General features: G+C 46.6%; 5 protein-coding genes across 8 annotated transcripts in view; 4 read left to right on the top strand and 1 right to left on the bottom strand.

Moving 5' to 3' along the window:
* The window catches only part of LOC108160214 (homeotic protein female sterile), a 49,209-nt gene that overhangs the window by 26,852 nt on the left and 5,963 nt on the right, over positions 1-16,394 (bottom strand). The window lies entirely within an intron of this gene.
* LOC117187677 (histone-like protein 18C) lies at positions 1,521-2,659 on the top strand. Its single transcript, XM_033390350.1, has 2 exons — positions 1,521-1,936; positions 1,999-2,659. Exons 1-2 carry the CDS (start codon positions 1,658-1,660, stop codon positions 2,326-2,328), a joined length of 609 nt encoding a protein of 202 aa, XP_033246241.1. The 5' UTR covers positions 1,521-1,657; the 3' UTR covers positions 2,329-2,659.
* On the top strand, positions 4,351-5,523 carry LOC117187678 (histone-like protein 18C). The gene is made up of 2 exons (XM_033390351.1): positions 4,351-4,767; positions 4,830-5,523. Exons 1-2 carry the CDS (start codon positions 4,489-4,491, stop codon positions 5,157-5,159), a joined length of 609 nt encoding a protein of 202 aa, XP_033246242.1. The 5' UTR covers positions 4,351-4,488; the 3' UTR covers positions 5,160-5,523.
* On the top strand, positions 7,268-8,291 carry LOC108160220 (histone-like protein 18C). Its single transcript, XM_017294069.2, has 2 exons — positions 7,268-7,647; positions 7,710-8,291. Exons 1-2 carry the CDS (start codon positions 7,351-7,353, stop codon positions 8,037-8,039), a joined length of 627 nt encoding a protein of 208 aa, XP_017149558.2. The 5' UTR covers positions 7,268-7,350; the 3' UTR covers positions 8,040-8,291.
* On the top strand, positions 8,937-12,665 carry LOC108160215 (sodium-dependent nutrient amino acid transporter 1). 2 transcript variants are annotated; one of them, XM_017294064.2, is made up of 7 exons: positions 8,944-10,493; positions 10,549-10,923; positions 10,990-11,179; positions 11,236-11,518; positions 11,598-11,774; positions 11,853-11,953; positions 12,015-12,665. In XM_017294064.2, exons 1-7 carry the CDS (start codon positions 10,021-10,023, stop codon positions 12,084-12,086), a joined length of 1,671 nt encoding a protein of 556 aa, XP_017149553.1. In that variant the 5' UTR covers positions 8,944-10,020; the 3' UTR covers positions 12,087-12,665. The 2 variants fall into 2 exon arrangements, with proteins under 2 accessions (XP_017149554.1, XP_017149553.1); XM_017294065.2 differs by lacking the exons at positions 11,598-11,774; positions 11,853-11,953; positions 12,015-12,665 and having other exon boundaries at positions 8,937-10,493; positions 11,276-11,472.

The following is a 16,394-nucleotide window of genomic DNA, read 5'->3' as shown; positions in this document are numbered from 1 at the left end:
CTAATATTATTTTATTTGGCTTGGGTCTAAGCGGTTACTGGTTTTATTCAGGTTTCCCTGGACGTCTGGCAACAAAAAAGGGAAGATATCCAGATCTCCCAATTTGACGACTCCGAACTTCTTTTTGTGGGGTTATTTGAAAAGCAAAGTTCACGCCAGCAAACCATAGAAGAGCTCAAGGAAAACATTGGTGCCATACCTCCCGAGGATCTCCAAAAAGTATTTGAAGAATCTGCCAAAAGATCATGTTTTATTGTTACCAAGAAATGTGACCACTTGATTGATACTGTGCTTAAAAATGATTCTGAATTAACTATAAAGGACCAAACTATATAAAAATACCTCTTGTTGTAAATCGGTTGTTCGATATTTTCACAGCGCAATAAAAGATGGCGCATCCTGCATATATTTTTTTGTACAGATATCTTATGTGTTTATTGCATCTCCACTTTTAAGTAAGAGACTAACCAGAAGGTATCAGAAGGTATTCGTATTCTAATTTATTGTTATTTATTTCATCTTTTCTCTGCAGTAGGCTGTGTCTGCAAAGTTGGGAGTACCGGTGGGAGGCGAGCTGTGCTTGATTTTTTGGTAATTGTCCTAGTATCTCATCCTTGACGAGTTTGATGTGCAAGTCTCTGTGGAGAGACCTTGGTGCCTGAGTGATGGTTCTCAGGATTCTGGACTGTGCTCGCTGGACAGTGTCGAATTTTCTTTATAGGAGGACTTTATAGTCCCAGCTTAGGGGAGAGTGACGGCTTATTAGCCAGTGGAAGTGACTTGCCTTAGCTGTGCGAAGAGTCTTCTTGGCTTCTATGGGCTGGCGCCAGGTGAACGCCTGTCCAGATGGACGCCCAGGTATATTTAGCACGACGCGTGCCTTGTTTAGTACCAAAGAAGGACAGCTGTGTTTGTTAAGAGTAAAAGCAACATGCTTTAATTTATATTCGTTGTCGCCATCTCTCAGCAGCTAGTAGATGGAGGACTAGTTGTGCCGGTGCCTTCACTGGGCATCTGGAGTAAGCAAACGTTGAGGTTGTTACCTGGTTATGTTTAGGTATATCCGTCATGCACAAGGCGTAGAGGATTGGTCAGCAGCTTTGTGATTCCGTACATAAGTCCGTCTAGCCAGACTCGGAGAAATGCTTGTCCTACGTTTTCGAATAGTGCCGTGCAGTAATCCCGCTGTTCAAATGCAGTACGCACCTCTGACGTGATGCGGTTGACCTGCTCAATCGTTAAGTGCTTTTCTCGAAAGCCGCATTGATGCGATGGTACTATGTTGGTACAATGCGCTTATGTGCATTTTTCAAATAGCTTTGAAGGACATGTGAGCAGGTTAATTGGTCTGTACGACGATGGCTGTCTTTTAGCTTTTACTTCTCCCAGCTTAGATATTGAAAGGACTTTGAAGAGCCTTGAAATTGGAAAAATGTCCATAAATATTCCTAAAAAATACCCAGTCAATGGAGTCTCTGAGTTTTCACTTCAACCAAATTTGTTGGGTCGAAAGCAAGGCCAGGCCTCAGTTCAGTGTAAGTTTGTTATTCATACGAGAAACATCTAGCTACAAATCCAAATTGTTAAGTTTTTTGTGAGCTTCCATTTATAACTTCTAGATTTTTCCCAAATTTGTTGTTAATTCTTTTGAGATACAATGTCAGTGTCCAGTGTAAATTCGAGCAATGAATTCACTTCCTCAATCGAATTGGAAGTCGACAATGCACAGCCCTCATCGGAAACCGAATTGGGGAGCAGCGACGTCGATGTCGCCCTCCCAGATTCGTCCAGAAGGAGCTCCGCTGTCGCGTTTTTAAATTACATGCGGGAATGTAAGCGCCGGTTTGGATCCAAGCACCTTGGGCAGGGGTTTGCAAATGCCGCGACGCAGCGTTGGAGGGCGATGTCCCCAGAGCACCGAGCCCGGTACCGACGGGTGAGTTCCTTGTGCATCTAAGTCCACCAATGAGTGCAGCAACTCTTTTGTGGTCCCAACAGTCCGGATATCGATCAGCCAGCTCAATAGCTCCGAGTGAGCAAAGCAAGAGCAGCCTGCTCTGCAGGAAAGTGAAGTCATTATACAGCACGGGATCTCTTTCAGTGGTTCCTTCGGGTTTCTCCCTGGACGAGGTGGACTGTGGCATGAAACGCAAAAGTAAGCGCAGCTGCGGAAAGTCTAAGCGAAAGAAGTCGGCTTGTGGCAAGCGCAGACGCAGGAAGTCCGCTTGCAAGAAACGCAAGAGCCGCAAGTCTAAGAAAAGCTGCTCAAAGCCACGCCGCCGCAAGTCCCGCAAGGCGAAGTGCAAGAAGGGTGATGATCCCCACTAAGGAGGTATTGGACCAGAGAGAAATTACTGTAAATTCGCACAACGTGCGGGGAAACCTCCAACCTGTCTCAATTTGGAACTGAAGAAGCGGTACCTGGGACTAAGTCGCGAGCGATGATCCGCGATTCTCAACCCATGTCGCTGCCCAGCCAAGAAAAGGAGCTTTAAAGCTTGGAAGGCCCCCAAACACCAATAAATGTGTGTTTTCTTAAACTACTCTAATTTCTGTATCAGTTCGTGAAATTGTCCAAGAAGTTACCATCGCATCTAATCATCTCCATAATGATAATAAATTGGCATAAAAACTATTCCAAAAAGTGCCAGAAATAACATATAAGCAACAGCTTGCTAAGTTTTCTCCGGAATATTTCGATTGACTTTCCGTTGGACCGATTATTCGGATGGTAGCTACTATAAGGATGTCTGCACAATAAAGTTTATTTTTAATAATTCAGAAAATCAACCTTTTGCTTTCTGTTGCCGCTGTTCCATAAAGCGTACCGCTGCCGTGTGACTAATATTATTTAATTTGGCTTGGGTCTAAGCGGTTACTGGTTTTATTCAGGTTTCCCTGGACGTCTGGCAACAAAAAAGGGAAGATATCCAGATCTCCCAATTTGACGACTCCGAACTTCTTTTTGTGGGGTTATTTGAAAAGCAAAGTTCACGCCAGCAAACCATAGAAGAGCTCAAGGAAAACATTGGTGCCATACCTCCCGAGGATCTCCAAAAAGTATTTGAAGAATCTGCCAAAAGATAATGTTTTATTGTGTCCAAGAAATGTGACCACTTGATTGATACTGTGCTTAAAAATGATTCTGAATTAATTATAAAGGACCAAACTATATAAAAATACCTCTTGTTGTAAATCGGTTGTTCGATATTTTCACAGCGCAATAAAAGATGGCGCATCCTGCATATATTTTTTTGTACAGATATCTTATGTGTTTATTGCATCTCCACTTTTAAGTAAGAGACTAACCAGAAGGTATCAGAAGGTATTCGTATTCTAATTAATTGTTATTTATTTCATCTTTTCTCTGCAGTAGGCTGTGTCTGCAAAGTTGGGAGTACCGGTGGGAGGCGAGCTGTGCTTGATTTTTTGGTTATTGTCCTAGTATCTCATCCTTGACGAGTTTGATGTGCAAGTCTCTGTGGAGAGACCTTGGTGCCTGAGTGATGGTTCTCAGGATTCTGGACTGTGCTCGAATTTTCTTTATAGGAGGACTTTATAGTCCCAGCTTAGGGGAGAGTGACGGCTTATTAGCCAGTGGAAGTGACTTGCTTTAACTGTGCGAAGAGTCTTCTTGGCTTCTATGGGCTGGCGCCAGGTGAACGCCTGTCCAGATGGACGCCCAGGTATATTTAGCACGACGCGTGCCTTGTTTAGTACCAAAGAAGGACAGCTGTGTTTGTTAAGAGTAAAAGCAACATGCTTTAATTTATATTCGTTGTCGCCATCTCTCAGCAGCTAGTAGATGGAGGACTAGTTGTGCCGGTGCCTTCACTGGGCATCTGGTGTCATCAGCAAACGTTGAGGTTGTTACCTGGTTATGTTTAGGTATATCCGTCATGCACAAGGCGTAGAGGATTGGTCAGCAGCTTTGTGATTCCGTACATAAGTCCGTCTAGCCAGACTCGGAGAAATGCTTGTCCTACGTTTTCGAATAGTGCCGTGCAGTAATCCCGCTGTTCAAATGCAGTACGCACCTCTGACGTGATGCGGTTGACCTGCTCAATCGTTAAGTGCTTTTCTCGAAAGCCGCATTGATGCGATGGTACTATGTTGGTACAATGCGCTTATGTGCATTTTTCAAATAGCTTTGAAGGACATGTGAGCAGGTTAATTGGTCTGTACGACGATGGCTGTCTTTTAGCTTTTACTTCTCCCAGCTTAGATATTGAAAGGACTTTGAAGAGCCTTGAAATTGGAAAAATGTCCATAAATATTCCTAAAAAATACCCAGTCAATGGAGTCTCTGAGTTTTCACTTCAACCAAATTTGTTGGGTCGAAAGCAAGGCCAGGCCTCAGTTCAGTGTAAGTTTGTTATTCATACGAGAAACATCTAGCTACAAATCCAAATTGTTAAGTTTTTTGTGAGCTTCCATTTATAACTTCTAGATTTTTCCCAAATTTGTTGTTAATTCTTTTGAGATACAATGTCAGTGTCCAGTGTAAATTCGAGCAATGAATTCACTTCCTCAATCGAATTGGAAGTCGACAATGCACAGCCCTCATCGGAAACCGAATTGGGGAGCAGCGACGTCGATGTCGCCCTCCCAGATTCGTCCAGAAGGAGCTCCGCTGTCGCGTTTTTAAATTACATGCGGGAATGTAAGCGCCGGTTTGGATCCAAGCACCTTGGGCAGGGGTTTGCAAATGCCGCGACGCAGCGTTGGAGGGCGATGTCCCCAGAGCACCGAGCCCGGTACCGACGGGTGAGTTCCTTGTGCATCTAAGTCCACCAATGAGTGCAGCAACTCTTTTGTGGTCCCAACAGTCCGGATATCGATCAGCCAGCTCAATAGCTCCGAGTGAGCAAAGCAAGAGCAGCCTGCTCTGCAGGAAAGTGAGGTCATTATACAGCACGGGATCTCTTTCAGTGGTTCCTTCGGGTTTCTCCCTGGACGAGGTGGACTGTGGCATGAAACGCAAAAGTAAGCGCAGCTGCGGAAAGTCTAAGCGAAAGAAGTCGGCTTGTGGCAAGCGCAGACGCAGGAAGTCCGCTTGCAAGAAACGCAAGAGCCGCAAGTCTAAGAAAAGCTGCTCAAAGCCACGCCGCCGCAAGTCCCGCAAGGCGAAGTGCAAGAAGGGTGATGATCCCCACTAAGGAGGTATTGGACCAGAGAGAAATTACTGTAAATTCGCACAACGTGCGGGGAAACCTCCAACCTGTCTCAATTTGGAACTGAAGAAGCGGTACCTGGGACAAAGTCGCGAGCGATGATCCGCGATTCTCAACCCATGTCGCTGCCCAGCCAAGAAAAGGAGCTTCAAAGCTTGGAAGGCCCCCAACCACCTATTCGGGACACATCGACGTCTTACCACCCACCAATAAATGTGTGTTTTCTTAAACTACTCTAATTTCTGTATCAGTTCGTGAAATTGTCCAAGAAGTTACCATCGCATCTAATCATCTCCATAATGATAATAAATTGGCATAAAAACTATTCCAAAAAGTGCCAGAAATAACATATAAGCAACAGCTTGCTAAGTTTTCTCCGGAATATTTCGATTGACTTTCCGTTGGACCGATTATTCGGATTGTAGCTACTATAAGGATGTCTGCACAATAAAGTTTATTTTTAATAATTCAGAAAATCAACCTTTTGCTTTCTGTTGCCGCTGTTCCATAAAGCGTACCGCTGCCGTGTGACTAATATTATTTAATTTGGCTTGGGTCTAAGCGGTTACTGGTTTTATTCAGGTTTCCCTGGACGTCTGGCAACAAAAAAGGGAAGATATCCAGATCTCCCAATTTGACGACTCCGAACTTCTTTTTGTGGGGTTATTTGAAAAGCAAAGTTCACGCCAGCAAACCATAGAAGAGCTCAAGGAAAACATTGGTGCCATACCTCCCGAGGATCTCCAAAAAGTATTTGAAGAATCTGCCAAAAGATAATGTTTTATTGTGTCCAAGAAATGTGACCACTTGATTGATACTGTGCTTAAAAATGATTCTGAATTAACTATAAAGGACCAAACTATATAAAAATACCTCTTGTTGTAAATCGGTTGTTCGATATTTTCACAGCGCAATAAAAGATGGCGCATCCTGCATATATTTTTTTGTACAGATATCTTATGTGTTTATTGCATCTCCACTTTTAAGTAAGAGACTAACCAGAAGGTATCAGAAGGTATTCGTATTCTAATTTATTGTTATTTATTTCATCTTTTCTTTGCAAAGTTGGGAGTACCGGTGGGAGGCGAGCTGTGCTTGATTTTTTGGTTATTGTCCTAGTATCTCATCCTTGACGAGTTTGATGTGCAAGTCTCTGTGGAGAGACCTTGGTGCCTGAGTGATGGTTCTCAGGATTCTGGACTGTGCTCGCTGGACAGTGTCGAATTTTCTTTATAGGAGGACTTTATAGTCCCAGCTTAGGGGAGAGTGACGGCTTATTAGCCAGTGGAAGTGACTTGCTTTAACTGTGCGAAGAGTCTTCTTGGCTTCTATGGGCTGGCGCCAGGTGAACGCCTGTCCAGATGGACGCCCAGGTATATTTAGCACGACGCGTGCCTTGTTTAGTACCAAAGAAGGACAGCTGTGTTTGTTAAGAGTAAAAGCAACATGCTTTAATTTATATTCGTTGTCGCCATCTCTCAGCAGCTAGTAGATGGAGGACTAGTTGTGCCGGTGCCTTCACTGGGCATCTGGTGTCATCAGCAAACGTTGAGGTTGTTACCTGGTTATGTTTAGGTATATCCGTCATGCACAAGGCGTAGAGGATTGGTCAGCAGCTTTGTGATTCCGTACATAAGTCCGTCTAGCCAGACTCGGAGAAATGCTTGTCCTACGTTTTCGAATAGTGCCGTGCAGTAATCCCGCTGTTCAAATGCAGTACGCACCTCTGACGTGATGCGGTTGACCTGCTCAATCGTTAAGTGCTTTTCTCGAAAGCCGCATTGATGCGATGGTACTATGTTGGTACAATGCGCTTATGTGCATTTTTCAAATAGCTTTGAAGGACATGTGAGCAGGTTAATTGGTCTGTACGACGATGGCTGTCTTTTAGCTTTTACTTCTCCCAGCTTAGATATTGAAAGGACTTTGAAGAGCCTTGAAATTGGAAAAATGTCCATAAATATTCCTAAAAAAATACCCAGTCAATGGAGTCTCTGAGTTTTCACTTGAACAAAAATTGTTTGGTCGAAAGCAAGGCCAGGCCTCAGTTCAGTGTAAGTTTGTTATTCATACGAGAAACATCTAGCTACAAATCCAAATTGTTAAGTTTTTTGTGAGCCTCCATTTATAACTTCTAGATTTTTCCCAAATTTGTTGTTAATTCTTTTGAGATACAATGTCAGTGTCCAGGGTAAATTCGAGCAATGAATCCGTTTTACGCACTCAATTCGCTTCCTCAATCGAATTGGAAGTCGACAATGCAAAGCCCTCATCGGAAACCGAATTGGGGAGCAGCGACGTCGATGTCGCCCTCCCAGATTCGTCCAGAAGGAGCTCCGCTGTCGCGTTTTTAAATTACATGCGGGAATGTAAGCGCCGGTTTGGATCCAAGCACCTTGGGCAGGGGTTTGCAAATGCCGCGACGCAGCGTTGGAGGGCGATGTCCCCAGAGCACCGAGCCCGGTACCGACGGGTGAGTTCCTTGTGCATCTAAGTCCACCAATGAGTGCAGCAACTCTTTTGTGGTCCCAACAGTCCGGATATCGATCAGCCAGCTCAATAGCTCCGAGTGAGCAAAGCAAGAGCAGCCTGCTCTGCAGGAAAGTGAGGTCATTATACAGCACGGGATCTCTTTCAGTGGTTCCTTCGGGTTTCTCCCTGGACGAGGTGGACTGTGGCATGAAACGCAAAAGTAAGCGCAGCTGCGGAAAGTCTAAGCGAAAGAAGTCGGCTTGTGGCAAGCGCAGACGCAGGAAGTCCGCTTGCAAGAAACGCAAGAGCCGCAAGTCTAAGAAAAGCTGCTCAAAGCCACGCCGCCGCAAGTCCCGCAAGGCGAAGTGCAAGAAGGGTGATGATCCCCACTAAGGAGGTATTGGACCAGAGAGAAATTACTGTAAATTCGCACAACGTGCGGGGAAACCTCCAACCTGTCTCAATTTGGAACTGAAGAAGCGGTACCTGGGACAAAGTCGCGAGCGATGATCCGCGATTCTCAACCCATGTCGCTGCCCAGCCAAGAAAAGGAGCTTCAAAGCTTGGAAGGCCCCCAACCACCTATTCGGGACACATCGACGTCTTACCACCCACCAATAAATGTGTGTTTTCTTAAACTACTCTAATTTCTGTTTCAATTTAGTCCGATACGGGAAATTGTCCAAGAAGTTACCAACGCATTGGGTGCGATTATTTCCAGAAGGATCGCAGGGGCCCTAGAGGATGAATAGTCTCGGAGAACTAGGCTTCAAACAAGAGGCATGAACTGTTGACTGTTGATGCTGATCAATACTATATATACTTTATGGAGTCGGAAACCCTTCATTCTGGCTGTAACATGCACGTCCACAAATCTAATATATCCCTAAACTCTTCGAGTACCGGCTATAAAAGGAAAACATTGTCCAAACGGATTTTAAATATTAATTTATTAGAGTAACGTATTCCATCGGCCAAATCACTTTTTGAAGCATGCAGAATCTGCAACCGGAATGGAATGGGAAATGCATGAAATCCGAATGCAGATTGCAATCTGGTAATCAATGGGAATTTAGAGAACTGAAATCGATTTCGCTTGCAGCTGACTAAAGCCCCTCCGTCAAAGCGTATCGGGAATGCAGAAAAAAGGGGAATCCATTTGCATTCGACTTAATTACTAGTGAGTGCTGGTGCGGTAGCCTGCCGCATCTAAACCCACGAATAGGCCGCCACAGTGCAGGCAATCAGCACTATCAAAGGCATTTAATTGCCATAAATCTGGAAAAGTTGTTAAAAACCCATTTAAAATTGTCACCAAAATGGAACGCTCAACTGCTGGCTCACTGGCATTTATCCAACTATCTGCCAGCCGCCATCCGCTTCTCTCCACTGCACACCACTCATCCTCTGGCGGATTCCACTCCTCCATCCAATCTACGTCTTGGTTGAGCTAAGGAGCTTGGCCTGTAACTGGCAGCATGTTTCCTGCTTCCTGCTCCTTGCTTCTGTTCTTCTGTTCTCCTGTTGAGCTTCAGTTTCAGGCTGCACTCGCAATTGCAGTGGCTTTCGTGCTGGGATGTTAATTAGAAAACTCTTGAAAATTATTAAAAACTTTCCGCGTTGTCAGACAGACAGGAACAAAGACAGAGAGGTGGATACAGTGAGAGAGTAATAACCCAAAGAGCTGCCAACTTAGTGGGAAATTTCGTGAGAGAGCTTTGCTAGTAGATGTTTGTTGATGACTTTATGAAATATCTTTTGCTTTGAGAAGAAATTGGTGGCGTGTACGTAGTGGCGGAGAAACTCTATAAGAACTCTGGGGTTAAAATTCATTTATTAACTTTGCTTAAATGCTGAAATTCGAAGAAAATCTAGAGGAAGATAGTCGAACCAGAGGGGACGATTGTGGACGATTAATTGCGACAACAGGTTTATGCATCTGTGGTTTCGTTATACTATCTGTGGCTTATTTTAATCTTAAGTCGCAACGTAAGAGGCTTCCGCATTTCACAACTCGCTAATCCCTCCAGCCCTTGCAATGAGAAATGTCCCATTCAACGCGACCAATGAACATGATATCTCTAATAGATCTCATCTCAAGTGTCTGTCTCAGTCTCGGTCTGGCTGGCATCTGTGCATCGCTCACTTAGCGCCTTTTATTAGTGCCAATTAAGAATGATTCCGAGCTGTTTTCGAGATGAGATTACAGCCCCTGTCCGCCACGAACCAGATAAGCGATCAGCGAAGAATCTGTGGCGAGTGGGTTTGACATTGTCGCACTGCTCTGGAAGTATCCACGTATCCGAGCATCTCGACTGTGATTAGTAAGTCGCGCCACCTCAAGGCGCACAGTTCACGCGAAACGAATCTGAATATGGAGGTCACGAAGGCTACGAAACCAACGGAGCAGTGGGACAATGGCCTGGAGTTCCTTTTCTCGTGCATCTCCCTGTCCGTGGGCTTGGGCAACATCTGGCGGTTCCCGTACATTGCCTTCCAGAACGGCGGCGGCACCTTCGTCATTCCGTATCTGATTGCCCTGCTGGTGATTGGCCGTCCCGTGTATTATCTGGAGATAGCCTTGGGCCAGTTCACTGGCCGCGGAGTGGTCAAGGCCTTCGATATGGCACCCCTGCTCAAGGGCGTGGCAGTGGGACAGGTGCTGGCCACGGGGGCCTCGATTACCTACTACTCGAGCATCATGGCCCTGACCCTGAGGTTTCTGGTGGCCTCCTTGGGCTCGGAGCTGCCCTGGAGTCGGTGCTGGGAGAAGTGGGGCAGTGATTGCCATGATGGAAGCATCGTCAATGCCACGGGAAAGATGTCCCCCGCCCAGCTGTACTTTGAGTGAGTCCCACGAGGATTCTTTAAGTATGGGAGGTAACCCTTTCTTCTTCTTCAGACGTGAGATACTCCACGAGGTCCCCAACATTGACAATGGCCTGGGCATGCCGAACTTGGATCTGATCGGATGTCTGGCCGTGTCCTGGCTCATCATTGAAGCAGTGCTGATACGCGGCATCAAGAGCAGTGGCAAGGCCGCCTACTTCCTGGGCGTCTTTCCCTATGTGGTGCTCCTTGTCCTTCTGTTCAGAGCTGTAACCCTCCCCGGGGCCATGGATGGCATCATTTACTTCTTCAAGCCGCAGTGGCGGCAGCTGCTCGATCCACTGGTGTGGTATGCGGCCGTCACACAGGTCTTCTTCTCGCTGGCCATCTGCTTCGGGACCGTGATCACCTATGCCAGCTACAACAACTTTAACAGGAATGTCTACAAGTGAGTTGTCCCCTAGAGGAGTCCCCGATGCATGGCCTAACCCAGGCTCTATCGTCTCTCCTCCAGGGACATCGTGATCATCACCACCATGGACTCTTGCTCCTCGATCATCGCCGGCTGCATTACCTTTGGTATTTTGGGGAATCTGGCCAAGGAGACGGGAATCACAGATATTGGCAGCGTTGTGAAGGGCGGGGCCGGTCTGGCCTTCATCTCGTATCCGGAGGCTATTGCCCGGTTCGAGTATGTGCCACAGGTAAGGTATCGCGAGCTGCCTGCCCCTTGGGCGCCCTAAAGCACAACTACCTAAAGATGTTCGCGGTCCTCTTCTTCCTCATGCTCTTTGTCCTAGGCATTGGCAGCACCGTGGGCATGGGCACCTGCATCCTGCGCGTCGTCCGGGATCACTTTGGGCCACGTACGACGCCCACATGGGCTCTGGCCAGCTGTCTGACGGTCGTGGGTTTCGGCGTGAGCATCGTTTACATGACGCCGGGCGGGCAATTCATTCTCAATCTGGTGGACTTCTATGGCGTGTCGTTTACAGCCCTGATCCTGGCCATTGGCGAGCTGGTGGCCGTTGCCTGGGTCTATGGTGAGTCCCCTACCGCCTCTCCACTCATACGAGTCCTTTGAGTGGCTGCTGGTCTCTTTCTAAGCACGTATCCTCTTAGGCGTCCATCGCTTCTGTGCGGACATCAAGTTCATGATGGGCATCGAGACGGGCTGGTACTGGCGCCTCTGCTGGCTGTTCATCACGCCGGGCCTGATGGCCGCTGTCCTCTTCTACATGCTGCTCGACATGTCGCCCCTCACATATAAGGGCGTGGCCTATCCCGCTTTAGCTCATGGTAAGGAAGGAGACCCAGCTCCTTCTCCTCCTCTCTCTTTCTCTCTCTCTGACTCACTGCTCTCCTTTTCCCCCTCAGTTTTCGGCTGGTTCTTGGCCGCATTGGGCCTGGTCCAGTTACCAGGCTGGGCATGCTATGCCCTCTACAAGCAACGCCACCGCCCCGGCAGCTTCTTGCAGGTAGGTTGCGGTCTCGTCCGCTCGTGCAGCCCTCCTCATAACCCTAATATTTGCTCTGTAGAAGCTACGTGCCGCCTGCCAGCCAACGGACACTTGGGGACCAGCCAATGCACAGATGGATGTCAGCAGCTAGAAAATGGGGTTTCTCCATTGCCTCACGCTGCGTATACGTAATGCCATAAAGTATGGTATAAATAAAAATAGTTTTAAACAAAAAACAATGAGAGCTTAGGAGTTTTAGGAATCCAGGCAGGATGCAGCTGCTAATCCTGCTGCTGGTGCTGCAAGCACTTTTAATTACCTCAGGGCATGGCTCCAGTGGGGCTGCAAATGGGGCGCGGCTGTTGCAATATGTACCACAAATATGTAGTTGTGTGTGTGCTTAATGTTTGTGTTTGACTGTTTTGGAATGCCAGACATGTCAGCAATGCAGAACTGCGCAAATACTAAACGGAAACAACAGAAATAAAGTTGAAAGATGCGGGTCGAAGCTCTCAATACCCTGGTAAATGAAAACATGCAAAAATAGAGATCGTTTTCGGGTGCAATTGTTGCTCAGACAATGAATACGCACAAACTGGTATAAGAGATTCGTATCTATTGGATCCTCGATACCCAAAGTCAATAGCCGCCTGGACGGAAGGCGGAAAAGATGAAATGGTGATGGAGTAAGCTGAAGAGCGTGCTTAAATAAAACATTCTGTCAACTGTTGTTCCACATTTTCATTTGGCGTGGTCCACACATAAGAGTCGGGAGGTGGGGAGTTGGGGAGTTGGGGAGGTCGGGCTGCATAGAGTGGTAAGGGGAGCAGCTCGGTGGAGTGGCAAAGGGGTCGCAAATCAAAATGGCTGGCATGTGACAAAGTTGAAAAGTAAATATGCAGCGGAATGGAAAAAAACACGGAGAGTGCTACACTGTTTCCACTTCCTTCCTATAGTTTCCTCTCTACTCTGCTCTCCTCTCCTCTTTCGTTTTCATTTTACTACTCTATTTTACTCTCTCTGCTCGTTGGGCAGCCTTCCTCTCGTCTCTTAGGTTGTCTGTTGCACTGCTTTTTTCCCCATCCTGTGACAGCGCATTTATTTACATGTACGCGAATTTATGTGTGAGTGTGTGACTGTGTGCGTGTGAGTTGTCAAAAAAAAGTGACAGTGTTAAATTTCGGTTCATCCCCTAACCACATAGGCCCTCCCCTGCCCCACCGAACAGAAATTGAAGTGTATGTTGACTTTGACTGACGTGTCGTTAGCGCTGAAGAGCTTTTTTTTGTATTTAAGGGCGCGGGGCAACACTTTGCGTGTGTGTGGCATACAGACATACAGACATGTCACAGAGACAAACAACTTTCTTTCACGTCCTTTCGTTGTTCGTTCTTTTAACGATGCGCGTAAATCTTGACATACTTTCGCCGCTAGATGAGCAGCAGCTGCGAAGGTGGAAAGGGGGTGGTAGGGCGAATGGTGAGTGATGGGGCAAGGGTCACTCACACATTCCACGACCATTATTAGGCATGTCCTATCCCACACTGTGGTACCCACGAACAGCCGTCAGTCACGATTGTGAACGCTGCAAAGTAGACTACACTGTTGGTGCAGCTGCAACCACACACACACACACACGGACGCACACACACGGGCACTTAAGTATCTGGCCACACGCTGGCCAAGCGAATGCAAATCTTCCCCTGAAGTGGGATCCAGATAATCCTCATCAGCCGCATCATCATCATGAAATCCCAACTTCAGTTAGACACCAAAGGAGCACTCGGCCACATGGCTGAAAGCTATTTTTTCCAACTCTCCTGCAAACACACAGATACCCCCATCCAGCAGATACTCACTCACACACTCACACACATGTGCACACAACATACATATGACGGAAGCAGCTGCCAGCCAGCCACCCACCCAGCCAGCTCGTAGTTCTGCTGCATGCTCCATGCACACTCTTGACGCAAGCTTCAAGAGCATTTCTCTGGATCTGGCCCTAGAACGCCATCGCTCCATCCCATGTCGGATGCTATAAGCTCTTCCTCATAATAAATATGAGCTGAAATAGAGGAACATGCGCTTCCCTCTGGCATGTCGCACCTGTCAGCGGCATGGCATCCCTTGCGGTTCTTATAGTAAAAGTTGTTTCCTCTTTTATCTATTCACTTAATATCAACCATCGGCCAGAGCAACGGCAATAACAGCGTGTATATGATCAAATAAAACATCCCAGTCGCAATCGATGACTTAAACTGTTTATCATGGTCCTCCTGCTCCTTTCGATGGCTTGTACGGCCAGCCTGGCGTATACTTAGTGCGTCGCAATGCTGCCACAAGTTGTGCACTTTCCCAGGCCCTGGGCCTGCGTTGACACTTGACTGAAACTTAATTGTGTTAAACATGAGGTAAAAAAAATACGGAACCATGTAGAAATTCATGGTTACCCAACATTAGGCCCCAAATTGTGTGCCCCCCGCCATCCCGTCAACAACTAATTGGAGCGAACATAGGGTCGATTATTTTGTGGTTCTCTGAGGCAATTAGGTAAATGAATCGATAGACTACCCCTAGACCCACCCGCCGTCTAGACAGCATAAATTTACTTATTTATATCTGAATATTTCGTGGAATGGTGGGTGTGCCGTGGGTGTATCTCAAATTACTGATTCATCTTGAGCCATTGTCTTGGGTAATTTATGTCATTTACCAGCATTTGCTGCTTATCAAAGTCACAATAAATTAAAAGTGAAATGATCTGCCCCTCAGTCAGATCTCCACTCTGGCTGTACTCCACTCCACCCACTGCCTCCCGTCTTGCAAAGCCAATTACGCTTATTACATAATTCAGCAGCAGCGGGGCATCCATGGGGGCCATCCATGAGGCAAGGCAGTAGCCCACGCATCCAACAGATGGGAAAAATTTGCAAGATATGGAGAAGGTGGAAAGAGAGAGACAACCACAAGGAGACAAGGAAAGGTAGTGCGGAGAGAGTGGGTGCTGCTATCATAAAGGAAAGTCAAGTCAAACAATTAAGAAGACCCCGTCGATGGACTAAAAGCCTTAAGAGTCCTGTTACCCCCTCTCCCCCAACCAATCTGGCAGAGTCCTTCCTCTGGCCACTCCCAGACACTCCCAGGTTGGGTCCAGGCCAGTGCCTACAAAAATGTGTCTGTTGGCCCGAATTTCAGGTTTCATTAGCACTTTTCAAGGCAATGTGTGGTCCGTACGTGTGTGTGTGTGTGCAAAGGAGTTCGGGCTGCTATCAGAATGTAGGAGAAAGGAGGAAGGAGGCCGCAGAGGAGCCTACTATCCAGCTGACAACCTAATACGAATGTCGAAACAATATTTTCCATGTCTGCTAATGTGTTGGATCCGGGATACATACACACGTATACGTATGTACATATATGTATGTGCGTGCCACAAAGATAGACAGAGACAGCAACAGCGACAGAGAATGAGCAGAAGGAGAGACTGTGGCGAGAAACTGGAATCCTATTAAGAAGTTTTCTATCGCAAATTAAAATCTAAATACGCAAACAAAATGATGGTGACGTCTGCGCCACGGGTTGGCCACGGCGTAGCGGCAGCCACCATTCAACCGAAAAGAAAGCACATCTACACGGCGAGAAAATACAGCGATTCGGCTAAAATTTCACGCAGAGAGCAGACATTCAGAGAATCAGGCATTGAGAGGGTCTTTATAAACATCGAATATGGATATACATATGTGGGAATTGTTTTATATTTGATAAATTTATATATTTATATTAGCCTCTCGGGGTTTTCAACCAATTTCACTTGCCAAGCATTTTATAACCTTTTTCCTCTTGCCTCTAGAAAAAGGCAGAGTTTTTTGTAGAATTTCTCACCGTGACTCGCCAGCAAAGACATCAAGAAAATAAGTATTAGCCAGCATAAAGGTATTCACAAAACGGCAGACAACATCCCTTCTCTCTCTCTCTCTCTCTCGCTTTTACCCCTCTAATCCAGAGCCACGCCTCGTATTTCTCTTTTATTTGTGCGCTGTCTGCTTACAGTTTGAATTATAAGCTAGCGAAAATTTAATAAAGGCTGCTCCCCCGAGCACCGCCTTAGAGACAGAGACAAAGAGGGAGAGCGCAGCGAATGGGCCAGTGGGCCTGTGGGCTGGGGCAAGGACAACAGCAGAGACGCCGCCCACTGTCTGCCGCACCTCCACGGCAGCAAAAAAAAAAAAAGCAGAAGAAAAAGACTGACTATGACAATGTCAAAGAGTTTGCTGCACGCAACGGAGGCGTGGCAGGTGGCCTGCGACAACAAGAGCAGCAACAACAATTGTTTTGGAAAAGTTCTGGCCTGGCAAATGGCAAAACTTTTCCCAGCGCTGCCCGCCCCCTGGTCTCTGCCTTTCCATTTTAGTATTTTGTTTTGTCCTTGCAACAACTTTAAGCCTTTATTAAATTGTGT

Source organism: Drosophila miranda, chromosome 3 (genome assembly GCF_003369915.1).
Source record: "Drosophila miranda strain MSH22 chromosome 3, D.miranda_PacBio2.1, whole genome shotgun sequence".
Taxonomy (NCBI): Eukaryota; Metazoa; Arthropoda; class Insecta; order Diptera; family Drosophilidae; genus Drosophila; species Drosophila miranda.
The sequence above is the reverse complement of the archived record's forward strand: the minus strand, read 5'-3'. Positions and strand labels throughout refer to the sequence as shown.

What these genes read in the sequence shown, in the direction of transcription:
- LOC117187677 (XM_033390350.1), top strand. Translation starts at nt 1,658, where the DNA reads ATGTCAGTGTCCAGTGTAAATTCGAGCAATGAATTCACTTCCTCAATC. An exon ending in ACCGAGCCCGGTACCGACGG is followed by an intron (nt 1,937 to 1,998) that starts GTGAGTTCCTTG and finishes TGGTCCCAACAG; the next exon opens with TCCGGATATCGATCAGCCAG.
- LOC117187678 (XM_033390351.1), top strand. Translation starts at nt 4,489, where the DNA reads ATGTCAGTGTCCAGTGTAAATTCGAGCAATGAATTCACTTCCTCAATC. An exon ending in ACCGAGCCCGGTACCGACGG is followed by an intron (nt 4,768 to 4,829) that starts GTGAGTTCCTTG and finishes TGGTCCCAACAG; the next exon opens with TCCGGATATCGATCAGCCAG.
- LOC108160220 (XM_017294069.2), top strand. Translation starts at nt 7,351, where the DNA reads ATGTCAGTGTCCAGGGTAAATTCGAGCAATGAATCCGTTTTACGCACT. An exon ending in ACCGAGCCCGGTACCGACGG is followed by an intron (nt 7,648 to 7,709) that starts GTGAGTTCCTTG and finishes TGGTCCCAACAG; the next exon opens with TCCGGATATCGATCAGCCAG.
- LOC108160215 (XM_017294064.2), top strand. Translation starts at nt 10,021, where the DNA reads ATGGAGGTCACGAAGGCTACGAAACCAACGGAGCAGTGGGACAATGGC. An exon ending in GGTTCGAGTATGTGCCACAG is followed by an intron (nt 11,180 to 11,235) that starts GTAAGGTATCGC and finishes AACTACCTAAAG; the next exon opens with ATGTTCGCGGTCCTCTTCTT. An exon ending in GCCCCGGCAGCTTCTTGCAG is followed by an intron (nt 11,954 to 12,014) that starts GTAGGTTGCGGT and finishes TTTGCTCTGTAG; the next exon opens with AAGCTACGTGCCGCCTGCCA.